At 33.5% G+C, this 23,151-nt stretch overlaps 2 protein-coding genes across 2 annotated transcripts; both read right to left on the bottom strand.

Moving 5' to 3' along the window:
- Window positions 1-6,251: 6,251 nt before the first annotated feature.
- Window positions 6,252-7,703, bottom strand: LOC127851538 (integrase/recombinase xerD homolog). Its single transcript, XM_052385364.1, has one exon. It carries the CDS (start codon window positions 7,630-7,632, stop codon window positions 6,691-6,693), a length of 942 nt encoding a protein of 313 aa, XP_052241324.1. The 5' UTR covers window positions 7,633-7,703; the 3' UTR covers window positions 6,252-6,690.
- A 2,006-nt stretch (window positions 7,704-9,709) lies between these two features.
- LOC127849815 (uncharacterized) lies at window positions 9,710-11,548 on the bottom strand. Its single transcript, XM_052382567.1, has 2 exons — window positions 11,084-11,548; window positions 9,710-10,980 (listed from the first exon to the last, which is right to left on the bottom strand). Exons 1-2 carry the CDS (start codon window positions 11,382-11,384, stop codon window positions 9,710-9,712), a joined length of 1,572 nt encoding a protein of 523 aa, XP_052238527.1. The 5' UTR covers window positions 11,385-11,548.
- Between the last annotated feature and the right edge of the window lie 11,603 nt (window positions 11,549-23,151).

Here is a 23,151-nt window from a genome sequence, read left to right as displayed (position 1 = left end):
CTGTTTATTAGGGGCCATAAAAGATACACAGACTAGTGCCAATTAGGGCCCTCCCATAAACTGTGAAAACATGCTTTGATTGCTACAGTAAGTGACAGATTCCTGTTAATTGTGTTTCAATATAAAAAAGTATTTCTTCAATGATCCCTCATTATCAATTCTGAGTTTAATCATATTGTAATTAATGAACTTTGAAGTCTGCAGTAAAATTTTATAGATCATACAGTGAAAATATGTTACTTCTATTTCAATATCTAACAAACTCACTGAAACCAACAGATATAGGATATTTTTACTTTATTAATACTTGCTTTAAATTAATAGCAAGTTACCTCCTTTTGTTTGAGTGATATGAAATAGCCTAAGGGCAGTTTTGCTTCATTTTCAATATCAGAGACATAACACTGCATGCATTTTATGCACTGCTAATCAAATAGATATATCAATAGATAAGTGAAATACTATGGTTACTACAATAGTAATAAAACTTAAGTAACAGATGTGATACACTGAGATAAAGATATTGCTTTAGTCCTTATGTATTTGAGGCCGTTTCCATAAATAATAAAGAATTACTTCTTATAGCTTTAAAGATTTTTTTACAATAAATTACTTTAAAAAATACGTATCAATTACAGAATAATGATTGATTTAATATCGTATTTAATTAAAATCTTCTTTTGTGATGTTTAAATGCTATAATTTTCATCTTACATGACAAATCCACTTAGTGGTTTATAAGTTGATTTCACCTTTCTAATCTAATCAATATCTTGGTGGGTGTAATGTCCAGGCTTAGAGGGTGTAATGACCAGGGGTGTAACGTCCAGGGGGTGTAATGACTGGACGCCGTATAGAGTTGTGTTTATCTTGAAGAATGGACACACAGACGAAGGTCAAGCAAAAGAAAAAGGAGCAGAAGCAAAAGAAAATGAAGCAGAGCCAGCCATCTAAACGTTCCCGCAGTTCTCTTCAGTCATTGCTAATGAAACGTCAAATTTTGTACCCTCAACAGAAGCAACAACAAGATGCTGATCAGCAGAATATTTTCATCTCGCAGCCACAATAAATTACGAAAATGATGCATGGTCATTCCCTTTAACCACGTATGTTAATTTCATTATTCTGAACAGTAATGTGGAATGGTAAGAACAAATGAAAAAATTATCGTGTGAATATAGTGATTGAGGTTCGCAGTTTGCGAGAAGCATTTCGTCGCATACATGTAGTAACGTACATATTGTCCTTAAATATGCTATTTATGTCATTACTTTCTGTTGTATTATAAATGCTGCTGTAGAGCATAATTTTCAGAAATATATGAGATAGCATGTGAACATGAGTAATGGGCTATATTTGTTTATGTTTATCAAACAAACAAAAAAACGAAAATAAAAACAACAGAGAAATGATCTTAACAAAATTAAACGTTTGAAATTGTTTCGCGAACAATGAATACGTTTTGTCGCTTATTGTATGGAAATTAACATATTAATAGTTACATGGTTAGTTACTGACCCGATACGGGATATACGGTTCTGTGGAAAACCATATTGGGGCGAGACCGAAGGTCGAGCCCCGATATTGTTTTCCACAGAACCGTATATCGCGTATCGGGTCAGTAATTTACCCTGTAACGATTATATCACGCCAACAATTTTCCATCTCAATTTTCTGCTTCTGAGTTTAGCCAAAATTTGTGGGGGGTAATGTTATGAGCTGGGTTATAAGTACAAAAAACTATTTACCTTTTAAAGACATGTGTTTACAGTTACGTTGTTTTGGTCTGGCGTTTAAACTAACATAATAAGCAGAATATGCATATGAATCTGATAAAACGCAGATCCACTTACATATAAATCAAACCATGTTTGTCATTAACCATTTTTGACCAAGAATCCTGCCACTGTTCTTTCTTGTAAAGTTGACATGAAAACGGTCCGCTCGGAAACACACTTTCACTTAAATTATCAATGTTGAACACTGAATGTTTATGGCTTAAAATAACTCTCCATGAAAGTTGAGTACACATATTTTGCTAATCCTTGCATGTCATATGAATATCTTCACTAGTTAAATTGTTATTTGTAAGTTTCACTGAAAACTGTGCTGTCATTCTGCATCTCAATTTTCTGCTCTTCAAACTCATTTTTGATAAAGAACCCAACGAAAGGAAAAGCGCGGAAAGTCCTTTTGTAGGTCACAGAATACTAAACATATTTGAGCAGCCAGTTATTTTATCAGCCTCATATCAATCAGCAGTAGAAAATCCAAATGCGCTGTTACTGTTGAATTGACGATTCCGGGCGGCCATTTTGAATGTTTCTACTGCCCCATATAGTTTACTGACTCCATATAGAATATATGGGGTCAGCATGTGACGTCAAACAGCCAATAAGAGAAGAGTATTTTGTAGATGGCGTGATATTAAACAGTATCGTTATCTCTGTTCCAGTTTGTCTTTCAAACGGGGAGTCCTACTTTAAGCAAACAAAACATTAAACCTATTAAATTAGTCCTCAGCTGAGTATATTTGTTTATTCCTTCGACATCTAATAAGTTGTTGGTTTCTTTTGACAAAAAAGTAGAATTTTCAATTTGTGTAGCTTAAAACATAAAAAAGGATAACAGCTCGTATGATAAAATGTTTGATTCATATAATCGGGGCTGTTTTACGACATAATTGGGGTTTGGAGACATGCGTAGAATGCGGAGGCATACGTTTTAATAACGAATGTCTTGTTTGAATACTAGTATGTGTAAACGTCATAAAACTATTTTCATTTATGGAAAATCTGATAATATGTCAGTATTTTCATGTGTTTAACAATATAAATAAAATTACAGCATTAAACGATATAATTTATAAACATATTCATATAATGAACACTCATCATGGCGTACGAATATTTTGTGTGTTTTTAATAATTTCAGGACGACGACATTGCCGCAACTTTAAAAACTGTGTGTGATAAACGAGTTAAACGAATGTAATATTAAGTGTGAGTCTAAAAATGATTTGAGGAGTACGTGTGATATTTAATATTCGTGAACAGTAAGTGTAATATCTGAAGTGATCAGTAAGTTTAAAGACTGGCGTTATAAGCAAATAACACGGCTGATGTGTGCAACAAATGTAATTGATGTTGTTATCGTAAATTGTTATGGGCATGTTATTTAAAAGAGTCATTACACGTGTGATCACAATCTTATTATGGTTTAGTAATCCGTAATTGAGATTGAGAAAGTTGTTGAAACGTTTAATTATTTTAATTAGTAAGTGTGATGACCTTTGTGGAAAGTAAGTTTGAAGTATTTTATTTGATGAAAGTGTTATGACTGCAGAGACTAGTAAGTGTTATTTTAATGCTATCAGTAATTAGATAGGTTTTGTTATAGTTTAATCAGTTGATTCACTTATTGCGTTAGTGTGACGGCTTTCTTGATAAATAATGTGTTGTTTCATGATGCGTACTGAATGTATTGTCAAGCAAATTTTGTCGTTGATGAATTATGTGAACTAAGTGTTGTGAACGGTAAATGTGATTATGAATTTGATTTGATAATTTAAATGATATAAATGATGACATCAGGTTGACAGAAATTAACAAAAGAAACATACTTCTCTTTTTAATTTGACAATTACCTACGCAATTTCACATGAACGTTCAAAAGCATGATGTGTACATTTATTTGTTTTCTATATTTTTAAGGTAATCCAGGGACCTATCTATATTTGAAGTGAAATACTTTGGTAGTAGGTTTCATAAAATAAATGCAGAGTGATGTTTAGTGTTGTGTGGTGAACTATTATCAAAATATATGTTTTACAAGTTATCCCAAAAGGATTGACTTATGTTTAATGTTATCACGATGTCATTGGTAAGTTAATTATATGTAGGGTTTTGTTAAAATCCGAAAAATATGTTTTCCTAATATGTATAAGTGGTCAGCGCAGTCTAGAATATGTAATATTGTGAATTGACAATATTTTGTCAATTTTGAGAATGCTATTTTCTTATTTCAATCAAGTTTGCCAAGGTTTTGGTTTTGAACGTGCTTGAAAAGAATTCGGCTTTGATTTTTTCTTTGCAAGAGTGAATATATTTAAAAACAACATATATTTTTGTTACTCTTAACATAAATTACATTCAATGGATTCCTACACTTATAAATGGTTTCTCCAAAGGAACAACAAACAAGGCGCACTTTTTGTCGTTTTGGTGGGTGAAGCCGATCTTCTATGACGTGTGACACCTTGTTTAAACACACTTTTATGACACAATAATAAGCCAAACATCAGCCATCATAGATAAGCAAGCTTACACAGGCAAAGTTTTAGTAGTTTATATCAATCAAATACTGTTATGTAAGCCGATATTAACAAACAAATGATTTGAATTTTTTGTTTGCAGCAGATGTTTCGTCAAAGTTAAAACGTGCACATGTATATAATATTATAAATAAATATGATATTTTTATCCGAAGACCATTTTTTCATTATATCGAAGTACAATATAGTACTGGTAATATTTTGCTTAAAGGTGAACGGTCATGTTACTAACAAAAAATGCTATTTTATCAATAAATTTTGTTACACAAAATGACAATCGTCATTCGACACTGTTTAATGTGTTGCTGAAGAGAATGTCCTGGCGACGGGAAACAATGGATTGTTCACTGTTCACACGGACTAAATTTTTAAGAAGGAATTTATTCATGCTATCAAATCGAACAGGGAAATAGATGGTTATGTTGGAATGGAGATAAAGCTCAAACTTAAGGCTTGGGGCTATTTCAACCATATTTCCTAAAGCAGAGGAATACACAGCTTCAAAAAAATCATTAAGGCATTGAACCAGTGAAGAACAAACCAGAGAAACACGGGGCCTTTGTTGAAACCGGTATGTCGTAAATCTATGCTTGATATTTACAGTGATGCAATTTGTTTTACTTAGCATAAGATTATAATAATAGCCAGACCATTTACTTTCAAATTTCCTATGTAAGCTGTTTAGCAGGAAGCGAATAATAGTCTCATGTAAGTAAATGCCAAATACTGGCTAATCATAAGTAGAGGGAGCATGGCTGTCGAACTATTATTAAGTTATATTGTCAGGCCTTTGAATCCAAAAACGGCTTATTTGTATTCCTGCGGTTACTGGAAATTCCGGAATCTACAGGAATCTGGTAGAAACAAACATATGCAAGAATAGACATTTACAAGTTATATTTGGTATATTTAATGGTTTAAATTTAAATCAAATTGACCAAAATAATTTTATGTTGACCCTTACAAGACAGCCTATTGACGCCCTCATTAGATTCAAATCACCAAAATACATAAGAACATTTTAATATAACAGTGATTTTCTCTGTTGCAAACAGTGACCTAATAAAGCAGACACCATATCAACTAGTTTACCTCCGGCAGTAGATCACGTGGCCGCGATCTATCGTCAGTGTGCATTCCTACGCGCCGATTAACATGTTCTAGTATTTGACATTTTAAATTTATTGAGACGCATCATGAATGTTATCGTTTATATTACATATTATCCTATGTCATTTTTTTCTTCAAAATAATTTACCGAACCAGCTTTCCGTATTTTAATTTTCATTCACTTGATTACGCAATTTATTACGTATCTCGTGTGAAGTCATTTTTCTGACGAAAAAGACTAGTTTAAGCAAGACTCTCGTGCTTATAGAGACAACAATTGAACGTGGTGGTTTTATAAAAGTATAAACATATTTAATATTTTAAAGCATCGAATGAATCCAAACGTATTTCGGATTGTGCGTTTATCATGCATAATTATTAATTTTGATATGAATATAATTACTCGCTCCGACATGATTACGATGTCCTAACTATGTTTCAAACAAACAAACAACAACACTGTTGTGCGATTTGCGAGAGACGCATATATTTTGGCCGCATGTGCACAGAGTTTCAAGACAATTTGATTTTCATAAAGCAGGTACAGTAATACGAAATTACAAGTATAATTGATGCGCATTTTCATCATGCGCATAAATGTATGCTCAGGTAAAATCTGTAGTAAATATTCAGTAAATTGTGTTTAAAATTAAACCGCATTACGATAAAGCATCAACTACAGATTTAACCATATATTCGTCACAAGAATGGTAGCCGCCCACGAACAACTCCCTTTTATGGTGGGTTTATTCCCTACCTAGGAAGAAACGTGGGGCACGTAGCAATGCACTTAGACCATTCTTCAGAATATCGGAATTACGGCCTTTATCCGAGCATATACATAACATAAAAAATAAAATAAAACAATTATGGATATACAATATATACATAAAAATGTACTCATACAAAACATGAATTTGAATTTGATCTTGCCACGTTGACGCCTTCGCTAGAACTGATTTCTATCGCTATTTATTTCTATAAATAGCAATACACAAAACAAACTCGCAAAACCGGTTTGTTTTCTCATGTCCGTCAGGACAAAAGTACTCCGCTATACGATGTAACGCGGAGTACTATAAGTCCTAACTATGTTTCAAACAAACAAGCAACAACACTGTTGTGCGATTTGCGAGAGACGCATATAGGCATTACAAAGTATAGTGGATAAAATATCAAATTCAAATTCATACATAGTCATACATAATTTCATCCGTTGTACAAACGAATACACAAATTGTAACAAATTACAAGTTTAAGGTTTTTGTAACTGATAATCTTTTATCTATAGAATCTTGAACATAACCGTCTTTTGCTATGTCCGTTGTCCATCTCCCATGTATCTTAAGACATCTTTCAGAAACGCTCGAAGCGTTTGCCACATTAGTGGCTCCACTAGCTCGCAGTGAGTGCGTACCAATATCAAGTTCGGGACTAACTAGTTTTAATTTTTTAACAATACATTCTCTTGCTCTAGTGTAACTTAATTTTTTATCTTTCTTAATTAAGGAAGATACAGCTTTAGAACGAAAAGCTGGTTTAAATAAATACTCATTTGATTCATTAGACAAGTTTGCTAATGACATATATTTTGTTAAAATACCATATGGGCAAGCTGAAGTCGTGCCTTTTGCAATAATAATCTCTGAACCATTCCTATAAATGTCAGTTTTGCTATGGTGCACATTAATAACAAAATGATCTGATTTGAATTGTACGTCATTACAACGAAGCTCACTTATTTCATTCATACGCATAAAACCAGCATATCCTAAAATGATCATAGCTAAATCTCTAACATCAATGACATCAGTAGAATCCTTATACATCAAACATAATGTTTGTATCATTTCTGATGAAAGTACATCTTTCTTGTGAACAGGTTTTGAACACACACGTTTTGAAGCTTCTAATAATTGCTTAACAATGTTATTTTCTGTTGGATCATTTACACCATTCATAGAATGAACCCATTTTATACTGTAGAACACAGATGAAACAACGTTGTTAGATTTTCCGTGATCCATTAATTGAGTCATGTACATTGCCACTGATATGGGTAAGGCTGGCATGGCGACTAATGAATTGTCTTCGCAGTAAGTTTTGAAATGTTCAAAAGAAGAATTATATTTCTTCACCGTATTGTCTGCTCTTGACTGCATCAAATATCCAGCCATTCTGTCCGCCATTTCGTCTCTGTGTTGCCCATGCAAACCTGCGTCCTCTAATCGCTCAGTCAGAGTTCCTCTCAAACCAATACCATATGTGATATATGCATCAATACATGAATTATGGTATGCATCTTAATGCTATCATATCAAATGATAATCTAGTTTCGCCAAAACAACCGTTATTTCCCTTCCCAGGAATCGTACAATCTCTTCCAATAATGTTACAATCTTTTACAAAATATCTAAATATGCCGTCTAACGAAATAAGCATTGGCCAATAAGGCGAACTGACCCATTTTGGGACAACAAGGGTGCATTTTGCTTTCTCCGATATCATCTTATCGATACAGTTCGGAACCAACCTAGGTGGTGGAACTAACCAATTTACATCGTTTCCCCAATATTGTACTAAGGCATCTACTGCCTCTGTTCCTGGAACCCACCATCGGGAATTAAACCTTCTGCATTTATTGTTTGCATGCGATGCAAATCTGTCAACTGAATGTTTACCCCATATGTTATCAAATGCTATAAAATAACATTTATCTATCTGCCAGTCGTCTGAATCGAAACATCGACTTAAATAGTCGCTCTTTTCATTATCTGCTCTTGGAATCCATTCCGGACATAATGATATCTTATTTTGATCACAAAACATATTTAAATCTAAAGCTATGTCATGGATATCCATTTTTCGACTACCATTCAGTAATATAGATTTTACATTTTTATTGTCTGAATACACTTTTATGTACGAATTTTGTAAAGTATTTCCAAAAGTTTTAACAATTCTGTTAACTGCTTCCGCTTCCCGCCAAGTGGAGCTGCGTGATTTTTCTATATCAGACCAAATGCCAATTACTTCTACATCTTTAACCGCATTATCATCAACCTTTATACAAAAAGGATAAATCTCGTCATCTGTGGTTTTACCATATACTCTACAAAACATCTCTGACAACCGTCTATTATCTTAACCGTCCTCTTCGACGGGCTTACCATATTCGCTATGGCTCCTTTGCGGGAGCCATGTATTGCAATCTTTGTCCACTTCCGGGGACCAAATCATACCTTTTTTGCTCACTTCCGGGAGGCATCTTACTGAATCTGTGTCCACTTCCGGGGATAATAACATACCATTTCTGCTCACTTCCGGGAGCAATCTACTAGGCTCTATGTCCACTTCTGGGGACCATAGCATACGCTCTCTGCTCACTTCCGGGAGCAGTCTACTAGGCTCTATGTCCACTTCCGGGGACCATAGCATACGCTCTCTGCTCACTTCCGGGAGCAATCTACTAGGCTCTATGTCCACTTCCGGGGACCATAGCATACGCTCTCTGCTCACTTCCGGGAGCAATCTACTAGGCTCTATGTCCACTTCCGGGGACCATAGCATACGCTCTCTGCTCACTTCCGGGAGCAATCTACTAGTCTCCATGTCCACTTCTGGGGACAATAGCATAATCTTTCTGCTCACTTCCGGGAGCGATAACATACCTTTTATATCCGTATGCAAAGTTTTATCTTGAAAACCAACTTCCGGTGGATACGTGTCTTTACGTAATGTTACAACACAATTGTTGTCTCATCTTCAGGACTCAGAGACCGTGAGTACATACCTTTACTCTGTTCGTCAAGTGAATACATCAAATTGCTCAAATTTTCTCGTTTATTTCCATGAAAGTCGTAGACTTGAATATCATTTTGTCTATCTACCTGAAAGCTACAACTTTCTATAAAACCTCCATAACCTGTGCTACTTGCATCAGCAAATATATTAAACAAACACACTTGATTGTGTTTGAAATATTTTCCACTGCTGTTTAATTTCCTAGCGTTTTCTTTCCAGAACGTAAGTTCGGAAATAGCTTGCTCTGTCACAATAATGGGAGCTCTCCAACTAGCTCTGGTATTTATGCAATTGAATAAATGTCTTGTTAACAACCTAACTTTATTTCCAACAACACTCTGAAGTGAAATTATCTGCCCTACAATGCTAGCTACGAATCTTACTGGCACTGTTTTTTCTCTCGTTTGATGAATTTGATAGATCATCGAATCAATACTCTTTTCTAGTCTAGCCACTCTGTTTTCAGTAATGAACAACCGATTTGTATGCATATCGAGCACATGCCCTAGCCATTCTACTCTCTGAGAAGGAATCCAATTCGGCTAATAAAAAGCCAAAATCTACCAGGGTATTTCTCGTAAATTCACTGGCACACAATGCTCTCTCATATACTACATTTCCGCCAATACCATCATCCAAAAACATAACTATTTTAAGTCCTTTTGATCTAAGTAATGCTACTACAACTCTAAGCAGTTTAGTAAATATATGACCGGCTGTTTTTATGCCGAATGGAAGCGAGTTAAACACATAATAACACTGTTTGCTATTGTCTTGATAGCTAAAACCTAAATATTTTCTATGTTCCATGAATATATCAATGTGATGATATGCTCCTTTAATATCGAAAGTAAATAAAAAGGAATTTTTCTCAAACAAAGTTTCAGCAACTTTAATGTCTTCAAATTTTACTTTAAACTGGTGCAAGTGTGGATTAATATACCTACAATCTAGAACTAATCGTGGCTTCCCTTTCTTATTAAATGCTACTGTTAGCGGATTAACAATATGTGGAATCTCGTTACATCTTGAAACAATACCTTTGTCTAATAAAGCTTTTATTTCGCTTTCTACAAATACGGAATTTACTCTCGCTGAGTAATTATTTTTCATCTGAGAATGTTTGGGTACAGTTATTAATGGAATCTTGTACCCACCACTTACTACATCTAAAATATACTTACTATCAGTAGCCTCTTGCCACTTGGCCACGTGTGCCTTCAGTCTACTAACCGGAGAACTTCCGGTATCAATCTCTTTAATAGGATCCTTTAGATCAATTTCTGTGTTTACATGTTTAAGTACGATACCTTTTTCCGACGGAATAGGAACTACCCATTTTATGGATAGCGGTGTCCCAAACATAAAACTACTTATCTTATTGTTAGAGCTGCTTGCTGGACATTCAGCTGCCCCTTTCCAATGCCCCGGCTTGCCACAAGCGAAACACAGCCCTGGGCGTCTCAACGGCTGTCTCATCGACATCCCCTGGGTTGCATTGTTTTGTGCAACCATCGGCTTCCGGTACGGCCCGTTGCGCGCGCCTCGTGATTTTTTCGATTTTTCCGCTTTTAACTTTTTGTTTGCCCGCGCCTCTGCCCTGTACATCCTCTTTTCGTCTTCGGAGTCAGATGCCAGCGGGTTGGACTCGTATTCGCTTACGAACCTCCACCCCAACTCTGATTCGTCAGCTAAACGTATTAGCTTCTGTCGGTGAGCCACCATAGCTTTGACTGCAAATAGATTAATCTCATAAGACTCGTCAAACGATTAAACATAAATATATGTTATGTATATGACGCAATAAAGTAAATAAAATTATTTTCCAATACTGACCTTCCGCGATTTTGTTTCGCGTTTCTTCAATATTTCTATTCGACAACGAACTTTCTACTTCCTCTAATGCCAAATTTACTTTCGCATTATGCTTAAATTGCTCTTCACTTGATTTTCGTTTAAAAGATGGTATACCTGATACAATGTTCGAAATTTGAGTTAACTGAGTAACATTAGTTTTTGAACTTATCTTTTCTACAATGCGTTCCAGGTCATGAAGCATTGCATTCTTATGTTCAGTTAAAGAAGATTTCAACTTTTCATCGACTATTTCGCTGATCAGGTGTATATGTTCCTCCATTTTCGGTGCACGATCTTGCCACGTTGACGCCTTCGCTAGAACTGATTTCTATCGCTATTTATTTCTATAAATAGCAATACACAAAACAAACTCGCAAAACCGGTTTGTTTTCTCATGTCCGTCAGGACAAAAGTACTCCGCTATACGATGTAACGCGGAGTACTATAATTCGTAAATCCGGTTTTGGATCAATGTTAACATTCGATACAAATGCTAATTGCTTTCAAAATATATCGTGGTTTTAAATACATTTCGATAAAGGGATGGGAGAACAGAAAATGGAATCGCATATCGGTTTAACTATATTGTCATATTAAAAGCATTGAATTAAAGTTGTCATGGAGGTTAATACAAATGAGTTTTTGTTTAGCTGTTGTTTTTTCCCCAATTTCTAACAATAAAAATATTACATTCTCGATTCAGTTTTTATTTCTTCTCATATTTTCAACAGGAAAGTATTAACAGGAACAGTTTCATGTGGAACCCATTTTTACGTGACACAATATAGAGAATATACATGGTTGGTGCCGAGAGGGAGAAAGTTTATCCTATGAGGCTTAGAAAAAGAAAATTGGGCGAGCTTTAACGAGCCCTATTGTCTTTTTCGCGCCGAACCAGATAAACTTACTTCCTCTCGGCACCAACCATGTATTCGATTTATCCTGCTTCATGCCGTTGACTTATTTTATCAGAGAAAAATGATTAATTGGCATAACAATATAATTGTCCGTGTCGGGCCTCCTACATGTACACAACATTCATGACGACCGAATAACTGCCGATTGTGTCTCTTGAAAAATAGTTCCACTTTAAACTGTTCATTTAATACTTTCCTATTGAAAATATGAGAAGAAATAAAAAACGAATCTAGAATGTGATATTTTTCTTTGTAAAAAAGAAAACATGCAGCAGCAAAACAAAAACTTAATTGTATTTACCGTAATGACAACTTAAATGCATTTCTTATAGATCTAACAATAAAGTTACAACGGTATACACATCCATTTTCTGTTCTTCCATCCCTTTGTCGAAATCCATGTTCTGTTCTTCCATCTCTATTGTCGAAATGTATTTTAAACCACACTATTTTATAATAGCGTTTGTATCGAATGCTAACCACTCTGACCCAAAACCCGATAAACGAAATCGTAATCCTGTCGTAGCGTATTATTTTATTCCTATCGAAGTGAACAATTATGAATGACAAACACACATTCCGTCAATCCGAAATACGTTTATGATTGCTTTGATGCTTTAAAAATATTTTTGTTTGAAATACTGTTAAAACCACCACGTCAAAATTGTTGTCCCTAAAATCCTGAGAGAAACTAGTTCGTATGTTTCGTCTGGGATATGACGTCACACTAGATACGTCATAAATTGCGTAATCAAGTCAATGAAAATGGTAAATACGGAAAGCTGGTTCGGTGATATATTTTAAAGAAGACAAAAAGGATGATATATAATATAACGATAACATTCATGATGCGTCCCAATAAATTTCAAAGGTCAAATATTAGAACATGTTAATCGGCGCGTAGGAATACATACTTACTGTTCGATTGCGGTCACGTGAGGTACTGCCGGAGATCAACTAGTTTATCCGACCTTGGTTTATTAGGTCAATGTTTGCAACAGAGACAGGGTAAATGTAGTTATTCGGTTGTGAGGAATGTTGTGTACATGTAGGAGGCCCGACCAGAATAATTTTTTTGTGCGGGATAATGGGACTTTATTTACTCGTTATAATAATTCTGATACAAGTCTCGTGTTTGTGACCACGCAGTAAAATTATATAAAATATGAAAATAAATATATCACATGCAGTCTATAATGAAAATGTTATTTTTTTTCAGTCCTTGATGATTGTATGCATATTTGAAGACAACACTACGACAACCATGCATTGTGTTACAATTCACAACCAAAAAGCAAAAAAAAAAGATCGATATTCAAATTGAAAACTATCATTTTCAGCATCTGTTGGTGAACCGATGATTGAGCTCATTAGGCTTAAATAATAGATGAATAGTAATTCGAACGCAAGTGCTGCCACGGCTAATGTTTTGTTTTCCCCGCCACTGTCGTAATCTGCAAAATAGATCATAAAGTGTGAGGCCCTTTACGGTTAAGGATAGTTTGTGCATAGGAAAACCCAGTGTTCGCATTGTGCGGAAACCTTCGGCGATTGACTGACACAGCGCATTAAATTAGCGGTCTTCGGTCGATCTTGTTTATAAGCTGCCAAATCCAAAGAGTCAATATCCGATGTGCAATGAATCTGTAGACTCTAAAATTAAATGGATACGGATGTCATAATATGAAAATTAATAAGTTATATAAAACAAAGCTACTGATCTTTGAGAGAAATCGGTTAGCTGGAAACGTATCGGAAACACCCTTTTTAGCAACTACAAATCATAGTGCAGCAAATTGGTAATTAAGTGCACAAAATCCACCAACTGACTAAACTTGTATACATATTTATATAAAATTATGATAAAACAATGATATATTTTGCGTGTTTTTTGAAATAGAAAAGACGATTTTGTTATATAATTACAGTATTATTAATGAAGTGAAGTCATGGTTTTATTGTAATATCTAAAAAATCTATCATATCTTACTCATGTATTGATCCATTATCATCGATGGGATTATTTACTACTAGAAAGAAACTGTAATATCATCAGGGTGGAGACATTTCGCATGGGACGCTCGGTGAAGCACTTCATGGTAAAGCATTTGAATTCAATATGCAGGCAATAATGCGTGCAATATGAACCTGGAAATACAAATTAAGTTAATATTTTGTCGATAGAAAAATCCTATGCATTCAGAACTGTTGAACGTATCCGCTCTATGTTAATAATTATGAACCGTATACTGTAGTCAACACGACTGCACTGTATAATTTCAATCAACGAACTAAAAAGTTAAATTGTGTTTTAATTCCGACACGTTCATGAAAAACAATAAGATATATAAGAAAATATAAGAAAATATTTACCAATCCTTATTTCAAACACATTGGTCATATTGAGTATCGGCAAAATATTCGTCAAATTCCGAAATATCTTACTGAAGGTCGCTAAATTCTGACTCATACATAAGCCATTTTTGTTCGGGAAATATGAAATCTGAAGCCCTATCTGGGCGTTTATTCGTTTAGGGCAAATGCACTTGGGATGTCAATAGGTCTCTTCCAGTTTGAATGAAACACCGCTAATGAATCAAAGTGAGGTATATATGTTATTCAAGTTATTTATTTATTAGTGACCAATAAATCTGTGTATGTATTCCGTTTGTGTTTTAACTTACATAGTTCCACTTATAAAAATCAAAGTAACTTCTTTGACAAATTTAAAATACGTGTAATGCGTTTTTTTCTTACGAATCATTTGACGAAAGAGACAATAAAGTGAAGTATGTGTATAAGAAAAAATACCTTCGGTTTTAAAAGATATATGCTATTGTTCCCATTGTAGAGAGTTATTGGCGGGGGGGGGGGCAAACAATGACTATGTTTGAGACTGAAATCAGACATATTTATGTAAAAAGTGATATTTTCTAAGACAAAGATTCACTTGGTACCTAAATGTTTTCTTAAGATTGAGGAAAACTTTGTTCGACGATCGGGGTTAGCTAATTATTATATTTACCCTTTGATAGTACATGCGCCATCCGGATACATTTCTTTATTTCAGATTGGGATATTGGTGATATACCAGTACATGTAGTGTATTTCAGCTGTGTACATTTCATTTATGAACCAATTATCACACATGTTTAATGTTTATGATAATAAGCCAGCACGGATCAGGTAGATATAAAGTGATAGGTATTTACAAAGCTGTTCAAGTTCTACCAGTAAACTTAATTATTTGTGTTTTCTTTAAATTTGGTAGGTGAGACAATTATATAGATTGCACATTGGATATGTGCTCAAGTTAGAATATATCAAACGTATCAAGAATTAATCAAATAATAGCTGTTTTTACAGTCTTCTGCTCAGAGGACAACATATGCTGCATTAAGAGTGCTATATGAATGATGTGAAGCGACCAATGTGTATTTTCTCGTTTTTCATAGCTTCCAAGAGCGTTTTAACTTATAACCACAAAATAAGATTCCTGAGAGCAACTTCGACTGCCTAACAAGCAGTCACGATAGTAGTTCAATGACGATGAATGACGCATCGGGGATAAAGTTCGCTAGGAATGGAGAGACAATAGCGAAGGTGGGTAATCAAAGGATTTCAGCAGGCGACCAAGTGTAGGATTCGTTACCGGTATATATTTCTATCTGAAAACGGACGTATTAATTACTGACCTGCGTTATGGACTTTTGATAAACATGGGTGGCTTTTACATTAGTTGAAAGTTACAGAGCGATGAGACAAATGGTCGCGTATAAAATCCAAAGGCCAAATTACAATGAACGTAAAATGTCAAACGTATAAATAAAATATGAACATTGTGTCCGGTGCAAAACTTTTAAAAGCACGGATGGACTTTTAACCTAATTAGAATCATAAGACTCAGTGTAGCTTTAAAGAACCAGTTCAAGGTCAAAATTGATTGTCAAATACCACATTTAAGAATTTAAATACATCGTTCAGAGAACAGTTTTGTCCAGTAACAATCGATTTTATACTAAAAAGTCTTACAGAGTGTCGAACTCAAGATCGGATCGCTAGATACGAGATAAGTGCCATACTTCAATATAAGATGTTAATTTTGTTCAAACAGTCCTTAACAACATTCCGATTGCATTACTTTGTTCGCATTTATAGACTTGGGGGACATGATAAGTATCGAGTTCAAAACAATCCTTAATTAAAAGCTAAACTGGCAAAGGCAATGTCAATCTTTATAAGTAAGAAATCTGTCCAAAACAAAAAATGCCTCAAGCACAACTAACTCAAGCATGAATACATTTTCAACTAATTTGGCCAAAAAAAATTGACATAGTAAGACGACATGTAACAAATTATAAGCCTAAGGTCACGGTCATTATTCAAGTTCAAATGTGGAAAAAGCAAATTTGTCTTACATTAATTTATTTTCAAATGCTAAAACAAAGAGAAAAAAGCACGCTGCGATTGATATTTTGTTAAAATAAAGGGAAATATTAATGTCGAAAGTCACATTTTAGGAATTCAGCTCTGATCAATATGTACGAATTGATAAACATGATGAATGTGTATAATCAATTGAGAACGGTTGAGTTAGGTCGATATGAACGTCCAATAGTTGTTATTATCTTTACCAAACTTTACATTTTTTACAATAAAACTATCTAATTAAATTTTAAATACAGACGTTCCTGCTAGCGTTGAGTTATAACACTTGAATTATATTTTTTACCTTTTTTCAGTTGTTTTTTGCCTTGTATGTCACATGGTTTTCATCCGATCTTCACCAAACGTAATACACATGTTTTAAATGCAGATCTTGATAATCATCCTAATCTTATTGTTAAATTTAAATTTTCCCTTATTTTAGTTTGTGAAATCTAAGTCTAACATGATTAATCCTTTTGTTACAATATCTGCTTAATATGTTTGTAGACACACACTTTATAACAAATTCGGTAACCTTCAATTCCTCCCAAGACTAAATTATTTGTAAAATGCTCTCGTCATCGAGTAACGCACTTTTAAGCACACGTTTCGTTTATTTGAAAGTATCGAATGGATTCAATCAATTATTCAAAGATGTATTGTTTTTGTTCATGGCATAACTTAGTATTAAATGTATTTAGATTAAACTTTAATATTTATTAAGGCTAATATGGGCTATTGATTTATAGTTCAGAGTACACGACCTACAAATCGTATGCAAGTGTATTGTGGATTTATTGCCAATTGTATTTTGTGTTTCGTATGATTCTTGTGAGAGGCTTAATTCGTCATGTATTACAAGTAAACTTAATAGATCTACAGAGAATATTGAAAGAAAGTTCACAATTCAAAAGCCATAACTCATTCGCCATTGTTTTAAGTGGTATTTTAATAAACAAAATCTAGAGCAGATCACAAAAAAACAGTTTATTGTTGATTAGCAGAATATAACTCGAACAGAATTGAAGAAGTCATACCAAAACTTCAAAATTATTTTTTTTTAAAGAGGAAAGGAAGGGCATAGTGTAAAAATCTTAAACTCGTTTCTTAATATGTATATCTATGTTTCCCAATGTTAAATACCTTCGATAGTGTTATTGAATTGTTTGCCATTTACTAATTAAGGAATATTCTTTTATTTTTGAAGGGAATAAATTAATGTTCATACAATACTTAGGGCTACTGAACGATTGTTTAAAGTACAAAGATCATAGCTGTATTCCACGTATTTGTAAGATAGACACTATCACTTTTTTGTCAAAAAAATACTTCGGAGGCATAGATTCTTACATTAACGGCATTCGCTGTTTTGTTTTTAGTTTTATAATCATTTTTATAAATTATGATTAACTAGTATTGTTGCTTTTATACGCAAGAATGATGCGTTCTTTAGTGCTATCATTACTGAACGTACCGGAATCGTATTAAGATTTAGGATATACCTTTAATGTAACAATTAAGATTTACTATATTTGATTTTAATAAATTATTGCTTTCCTAGTTTCATGTAGGTTCGGCAACGAACGAAAAACATCATTAAGTGTTTTTTTCCATTTGCAGCGATCTTTACAACATCATAGGTTTTATTTATTATTTGGTATTTATTTACAGTATATACCAGTGGAAAATTGCAGGGATAACATACTTGAGAAGATGATGATGACTTGGGGTCTCCAAAAGCCGAGTCTTATAATATCAGTCAATGGAAGTGAATCAGACTTTCATGCGAACAAACTACTGTATGACAGCGTCCGAAGTGGTCTCAGGACGGCAGCTTTTGGAGCAGGTTGGATTTAAAAAGCCTTTTGAAAATAGTCATGATAACGTGATACTCGTTGATTATTATGAGATACACTGTATAATGGGTTTTTTATATTTTGTATTGCATACGTCTATCAACACTTTCTCAAATAAAACTGAAGTTCTCAAATTATTAATTATTAAAGATTATTTATTTTCTACTCAAAATCGAATTTGACTCGACTCGATTTACATACACTCTCTCATTTTTAATCGAATACATTACACATTTATAAAATTTCATATACAGATATTCATTTATTTTGACATAGATTATTTGTTTTGTCTTATTTACGAGAAACTGCCTACGCCTCAACTATTGCTATCTCAAAATATTATATCGCTTTTAATATTATCGAGAATGTGAGTTAAAAAGCAGAAATCTTATACTGACGATTCAAGCCATTGTGGAAAAAGCAAAATGTTAAATGGGCAATATCAATAATTATTTATTTAAACCGACCATTATCTTAGACCGGATATCGAAGCTGATTACGGGTTTAAAGAAAGCGTTTGTATTTAATTAAATGCACATTGTTGATAAATTAGAAAGAATACATCAATCCATTCCTTTAGGTCAACTAATATACCGGTAAGGCATTATATAAGTATAGACACAGTCGACAAAACAAATACCGACTTCGACGCAAGGTAGTGTATAATAGTTGGCCTTTTCATGGACACGTCGAGCTATGGAGAATGCACGTGTAACCATAACTTTAACGTTAACATTTGCATCAGTAATCATTGTATTGAAAACATATGTATACTTACAAGACTAAAATAAAATAAATATGTGAATATTGTTTAACTTTATACAGGCGCTTGGATTCTTACGAGTGGAACTAATTCTGGCGTAGCGAAACTTGTCGGTAAAGTATTGAAGACAACCATCGAAACGGTGGTGATCGGAATCGTAACTACGGATTACATACAGAACATGAGCTCATCAACAGAAGATAGTGTATATATATACATTACTCATGTAATACATCAATATCATGCTACACCACGTGTTGGATTGTAACTTCGTCTGGGACAAAGAATGTTTAATTATTTGACTAGTGATTATTTTGTATAAAATCCTCTTTTGGTACATTGATTGTATGGTTGGTGCATTTCTAGATTTATTTTTTAAGCACTGTAATGGGATATTCAAGTCAAAATAATTTTGAACATAAACGTGTTTAGTAAACAACGTTGAATAATAAGCACATACGAATTAATATTTACAGAATTGTTTATACAAAAATGAATATATAAACACAAATCATCATTTATAATATCGTTGAAAAGTGTGTGTGTGTGTGTGTAGACGAATGTGGTAATCAATATGATTATATTTCAGAGCGAAGGTTCTATTTCATCAAACAATGTTGAACTGGAAGAGGGTTTTCTGTCATCTAAATGCTCAGAGCTTCTCGACCCAAATCACTCACACTTCATCATTGTGAAAGACGCAAAACAACGGGCTGAACTTGAAAAGAACATTTCTACAATAAATGACAGAAGTATATAACCAATGATTAGTCATTAGCGGCGGTAAATCCGTCAAACTTAATTTAGTGTCAATACAATATTATTAGTATTGTAAAATTATAATCCATCTTAACTTAAATTACTCTGTTTTAGATGAAATACCGATTATCCAGATAGTTATAGGTGGCGGATACGAAACTCTGGAAACCGTCTGTCATGGCTTGCAAAATAATATTCCAACTGTGGTCGTGAAGGGATCAAAAGGAATTGCGTTTATTCTTGCATATGCCTATCTAAATTCCCACGGAAGAGAAAAAAGGCAATATATTGATATTATTTATATCATGCAGGTGATATTATAAGAAATACGTGTTTACATATTTCACGCAATAGACAAGTTCAGAGGTTTCAAATAATGAAAAAATACTTGTTTTCGTATAAAATACTGACTTATATTACGATCACCAGGAAAATGCGGTATACAGAGGCCTCATTGGAAGAAATTGTGCGAGAGATGTTAAGACTTGAGTTTTTATCAGACGATATAACTGAACACCTGGACAGAATCAAGAAATGCCTGGAGAAGTCTGACCATATATATGTGTGTGACCTTGATAACAAGGAGGAGATTGATGCAACCATATTGCAGGCTCTATTAAAAGGTATACTGTTAATGACGGACTTAACTATTCCTAATGATATCCATTTTTACAATTATAATCATGCCTTTTGTTAAACTCTATGCAGTACATATTCACGCGACAACATATGCCGTTATAAAATATGTGAGTTTCTGAGTTTCATATTTTCTTAGGTGACTTATTGTGTTACGTTTTTCTTTTTTTTATGTGTTGTTTTTGTTTATTAAACAGCCAATAAATACGACGTGATGGAAATGTTGCGAATGACCATGGCTTTTAACAGAATTGACGAAGCCAAAAGTTACATTTTCACCGATGAAAATTCAAAGAAGGTAACAAGTTTAAGCTGACTTTCATGTATTGCATAACACGATATTGCATCATTTGAATATTTATCTCATAATAAAGGTATAGTAACAATATTGTCAATTAAGCTTATTTCGGAAGCGCGTATACGCTAAATACTTTTTATTAAATACGTATAATAGATGTGATTTACGTGATTTGTAAAGCACTTTTCTTACAGATTGGCTGTTTAGACGAGTTTATGCTTGCTGCGATTCAGCTCGACCTGTTTGACTTCGTTAAATTATTTTTGGACAATGGGGTCAGATTGAAAACGTTTCTTACTAAACAACGACTTCTTTATCTCTATGAAACGGTACTTATTTTACTGAGGCAACAACATATTGATTACCTCAGTTTAATACCATGTAATTTATACTAAGTTTGATTATATTTTAGTTATTTTGACAGTTGGCTTTATTGTTTTCGCAAACTTAAATAATGTGGCTTGCTTTTGGTATTTAATAACAAGTAATTAATACTAAGTTCGATTATATTTTAGTTATTTTGACAGTTGGATATATTGTTTTCGCAAACGGGAATAATGTGGCTTGCTTTTGGTATTTAAGATTTCTGAACTCAGCTTATTATGGCCATTGCTTGAGGTGATAAAGAAAAATAAAACCCAGGTAAGTAGTTTTGTTGTATACATGTTATTTCAAGTTTGAATACAATAAACTTGTTTGAATATGATCCTATTTGATAAGATTATCTGACAGAGAATCAAATTAATTAGAGCTAAACAGTCATGTAATTAGCTATCGGTTAATTACCAAGTTACAAGATTGCAACGTATGATGGGTGTGTTTCTAAAATAAATACCCGTTTTCTATAAACGAAAACATTAGTATTTACGTTTAAGGTTGATTTAAAAGATAACTCATTAAAAATTGATTCTTATTGAAGAACGATTCTATCTGTATTACGCAGATAAAAAAATGCCAGTGCTTTAATCAATATTCTGGGATCATTTAATATATCGCTAAATAGGCTGGTAAAAGTATTCATTTTCGAGTATTTTATTTACTGTCATCTAATTAAATAGTTTCATAGTTGGACCACCAATCGAATATTTGCAAAGAATGCATAACATTTTGAATCCGATATTGTACCGATGTTAAATAGTATGTTCTCGCAACGTAGGCGTTTTATCAAACACTACCAAATACACAAGTTTTCTGTAGTACCATACAGTACTAAATCCACCACTTCACCAGACACCAACACTGTTAACTATTATTGTGAATATAAAAAAAATGAAACAGATGAGTGAACAGGCGACTAAGTCATTATTGTTCAGAACCCTCTTATTTAATACAGTACACTGAAAATGCATCTTGCTTATGATGTTTCGCCGAAAAGGCCAGTAAACAAGCAACTATAACAAATGTGATGCATTTATGAACATTTTCATTAAACATACACAATGTAATTGAATTATATCATTAAGTAGTTTAGTTTTGTTCAGTAGAATTTTAAAATCAATGAATTATAAATCAAAATGTACGCGTTTACAGAGTTTCGCCCTGCTTTGAAGTTTGCCATTAAAGTTCTCAAATTATATAATTATACATCGATCTGAACTAAACATTAAAAAAACGAAATTTAAAAGCAGACAAATGGTTTATAAGTAAGTGCCATGGAGATTTGAACCAATGTTTTTTTAATTAAAAAGCTAACAGTTTAAACGTTCGTCTATCTAAAAAATCACATTGCGTCATAAATTGTTTGTTGTATTTGCATTTTATTTGTATTGACCGTTCTGAGGCGATGACCAAGGCTGTAGTCGTGTTTTTGATTTATTGCGTTTATGTACCTGCCACTGCCTTAAATAAAAGTCTAGCGGATGTTGAGGGGAATGTCTTTACTGATAATAATATGTGGGCTTCATTGTTTTATGTAAAGTACAGAACGAAAGGGAGAATGACTTTACCCTTGAAGATGTGAGGATGGTCATACAGAATCTGATGGGTGACGCTTTCGAACTTAAGTGTATTACGGATGCTAAGGAGGCAGACGAAAAAGCTTTAAATACTAAAAATGACGGAAGTATTAATCCGTATTTAATTCCAACTTGTTAAAAAGTTGCTAACATATATTTACTCCCTCTCCTAACAATATGGTAAAATATTACTTGATTTGAAATTTAGAGATGTTTCGTTTACTTAATGCTTAAGTTATCTCAACTCCGTATTTTTATGAAATAATGTATATGCTAAAGCTTGAACAGAAAGAAGAGTGAATACATCGAATCAATGGCGCTTATTTATATATTATGCAATCATGTATGGCCAACACTTCTGTGAATGCAAAAATCCGATCAATAAGATTTTCGAACATCTATATGTGTTAATACATTTTTATTGTTCATGTTTGT

Source organism: Dreissena polymorpha, chromosome 11, assembly GCF_020536995.1.
Source record: "Dreissena polymorpha isolate Duluth1 chromosome 11, UMN_Dpol_1.0, whole genome shotgun sequence".
Lineage (NCBI taxonomy): Eukaryota > Metazoa > Mollusca > Bivalvia > Myida > Dreissenidae > Dreissena > Dreissena polymorpha.
Note: the sequence above shows the minus strand (reverse complement) of the source record. Positions and strands in the feature narration are given on the sequence as shown.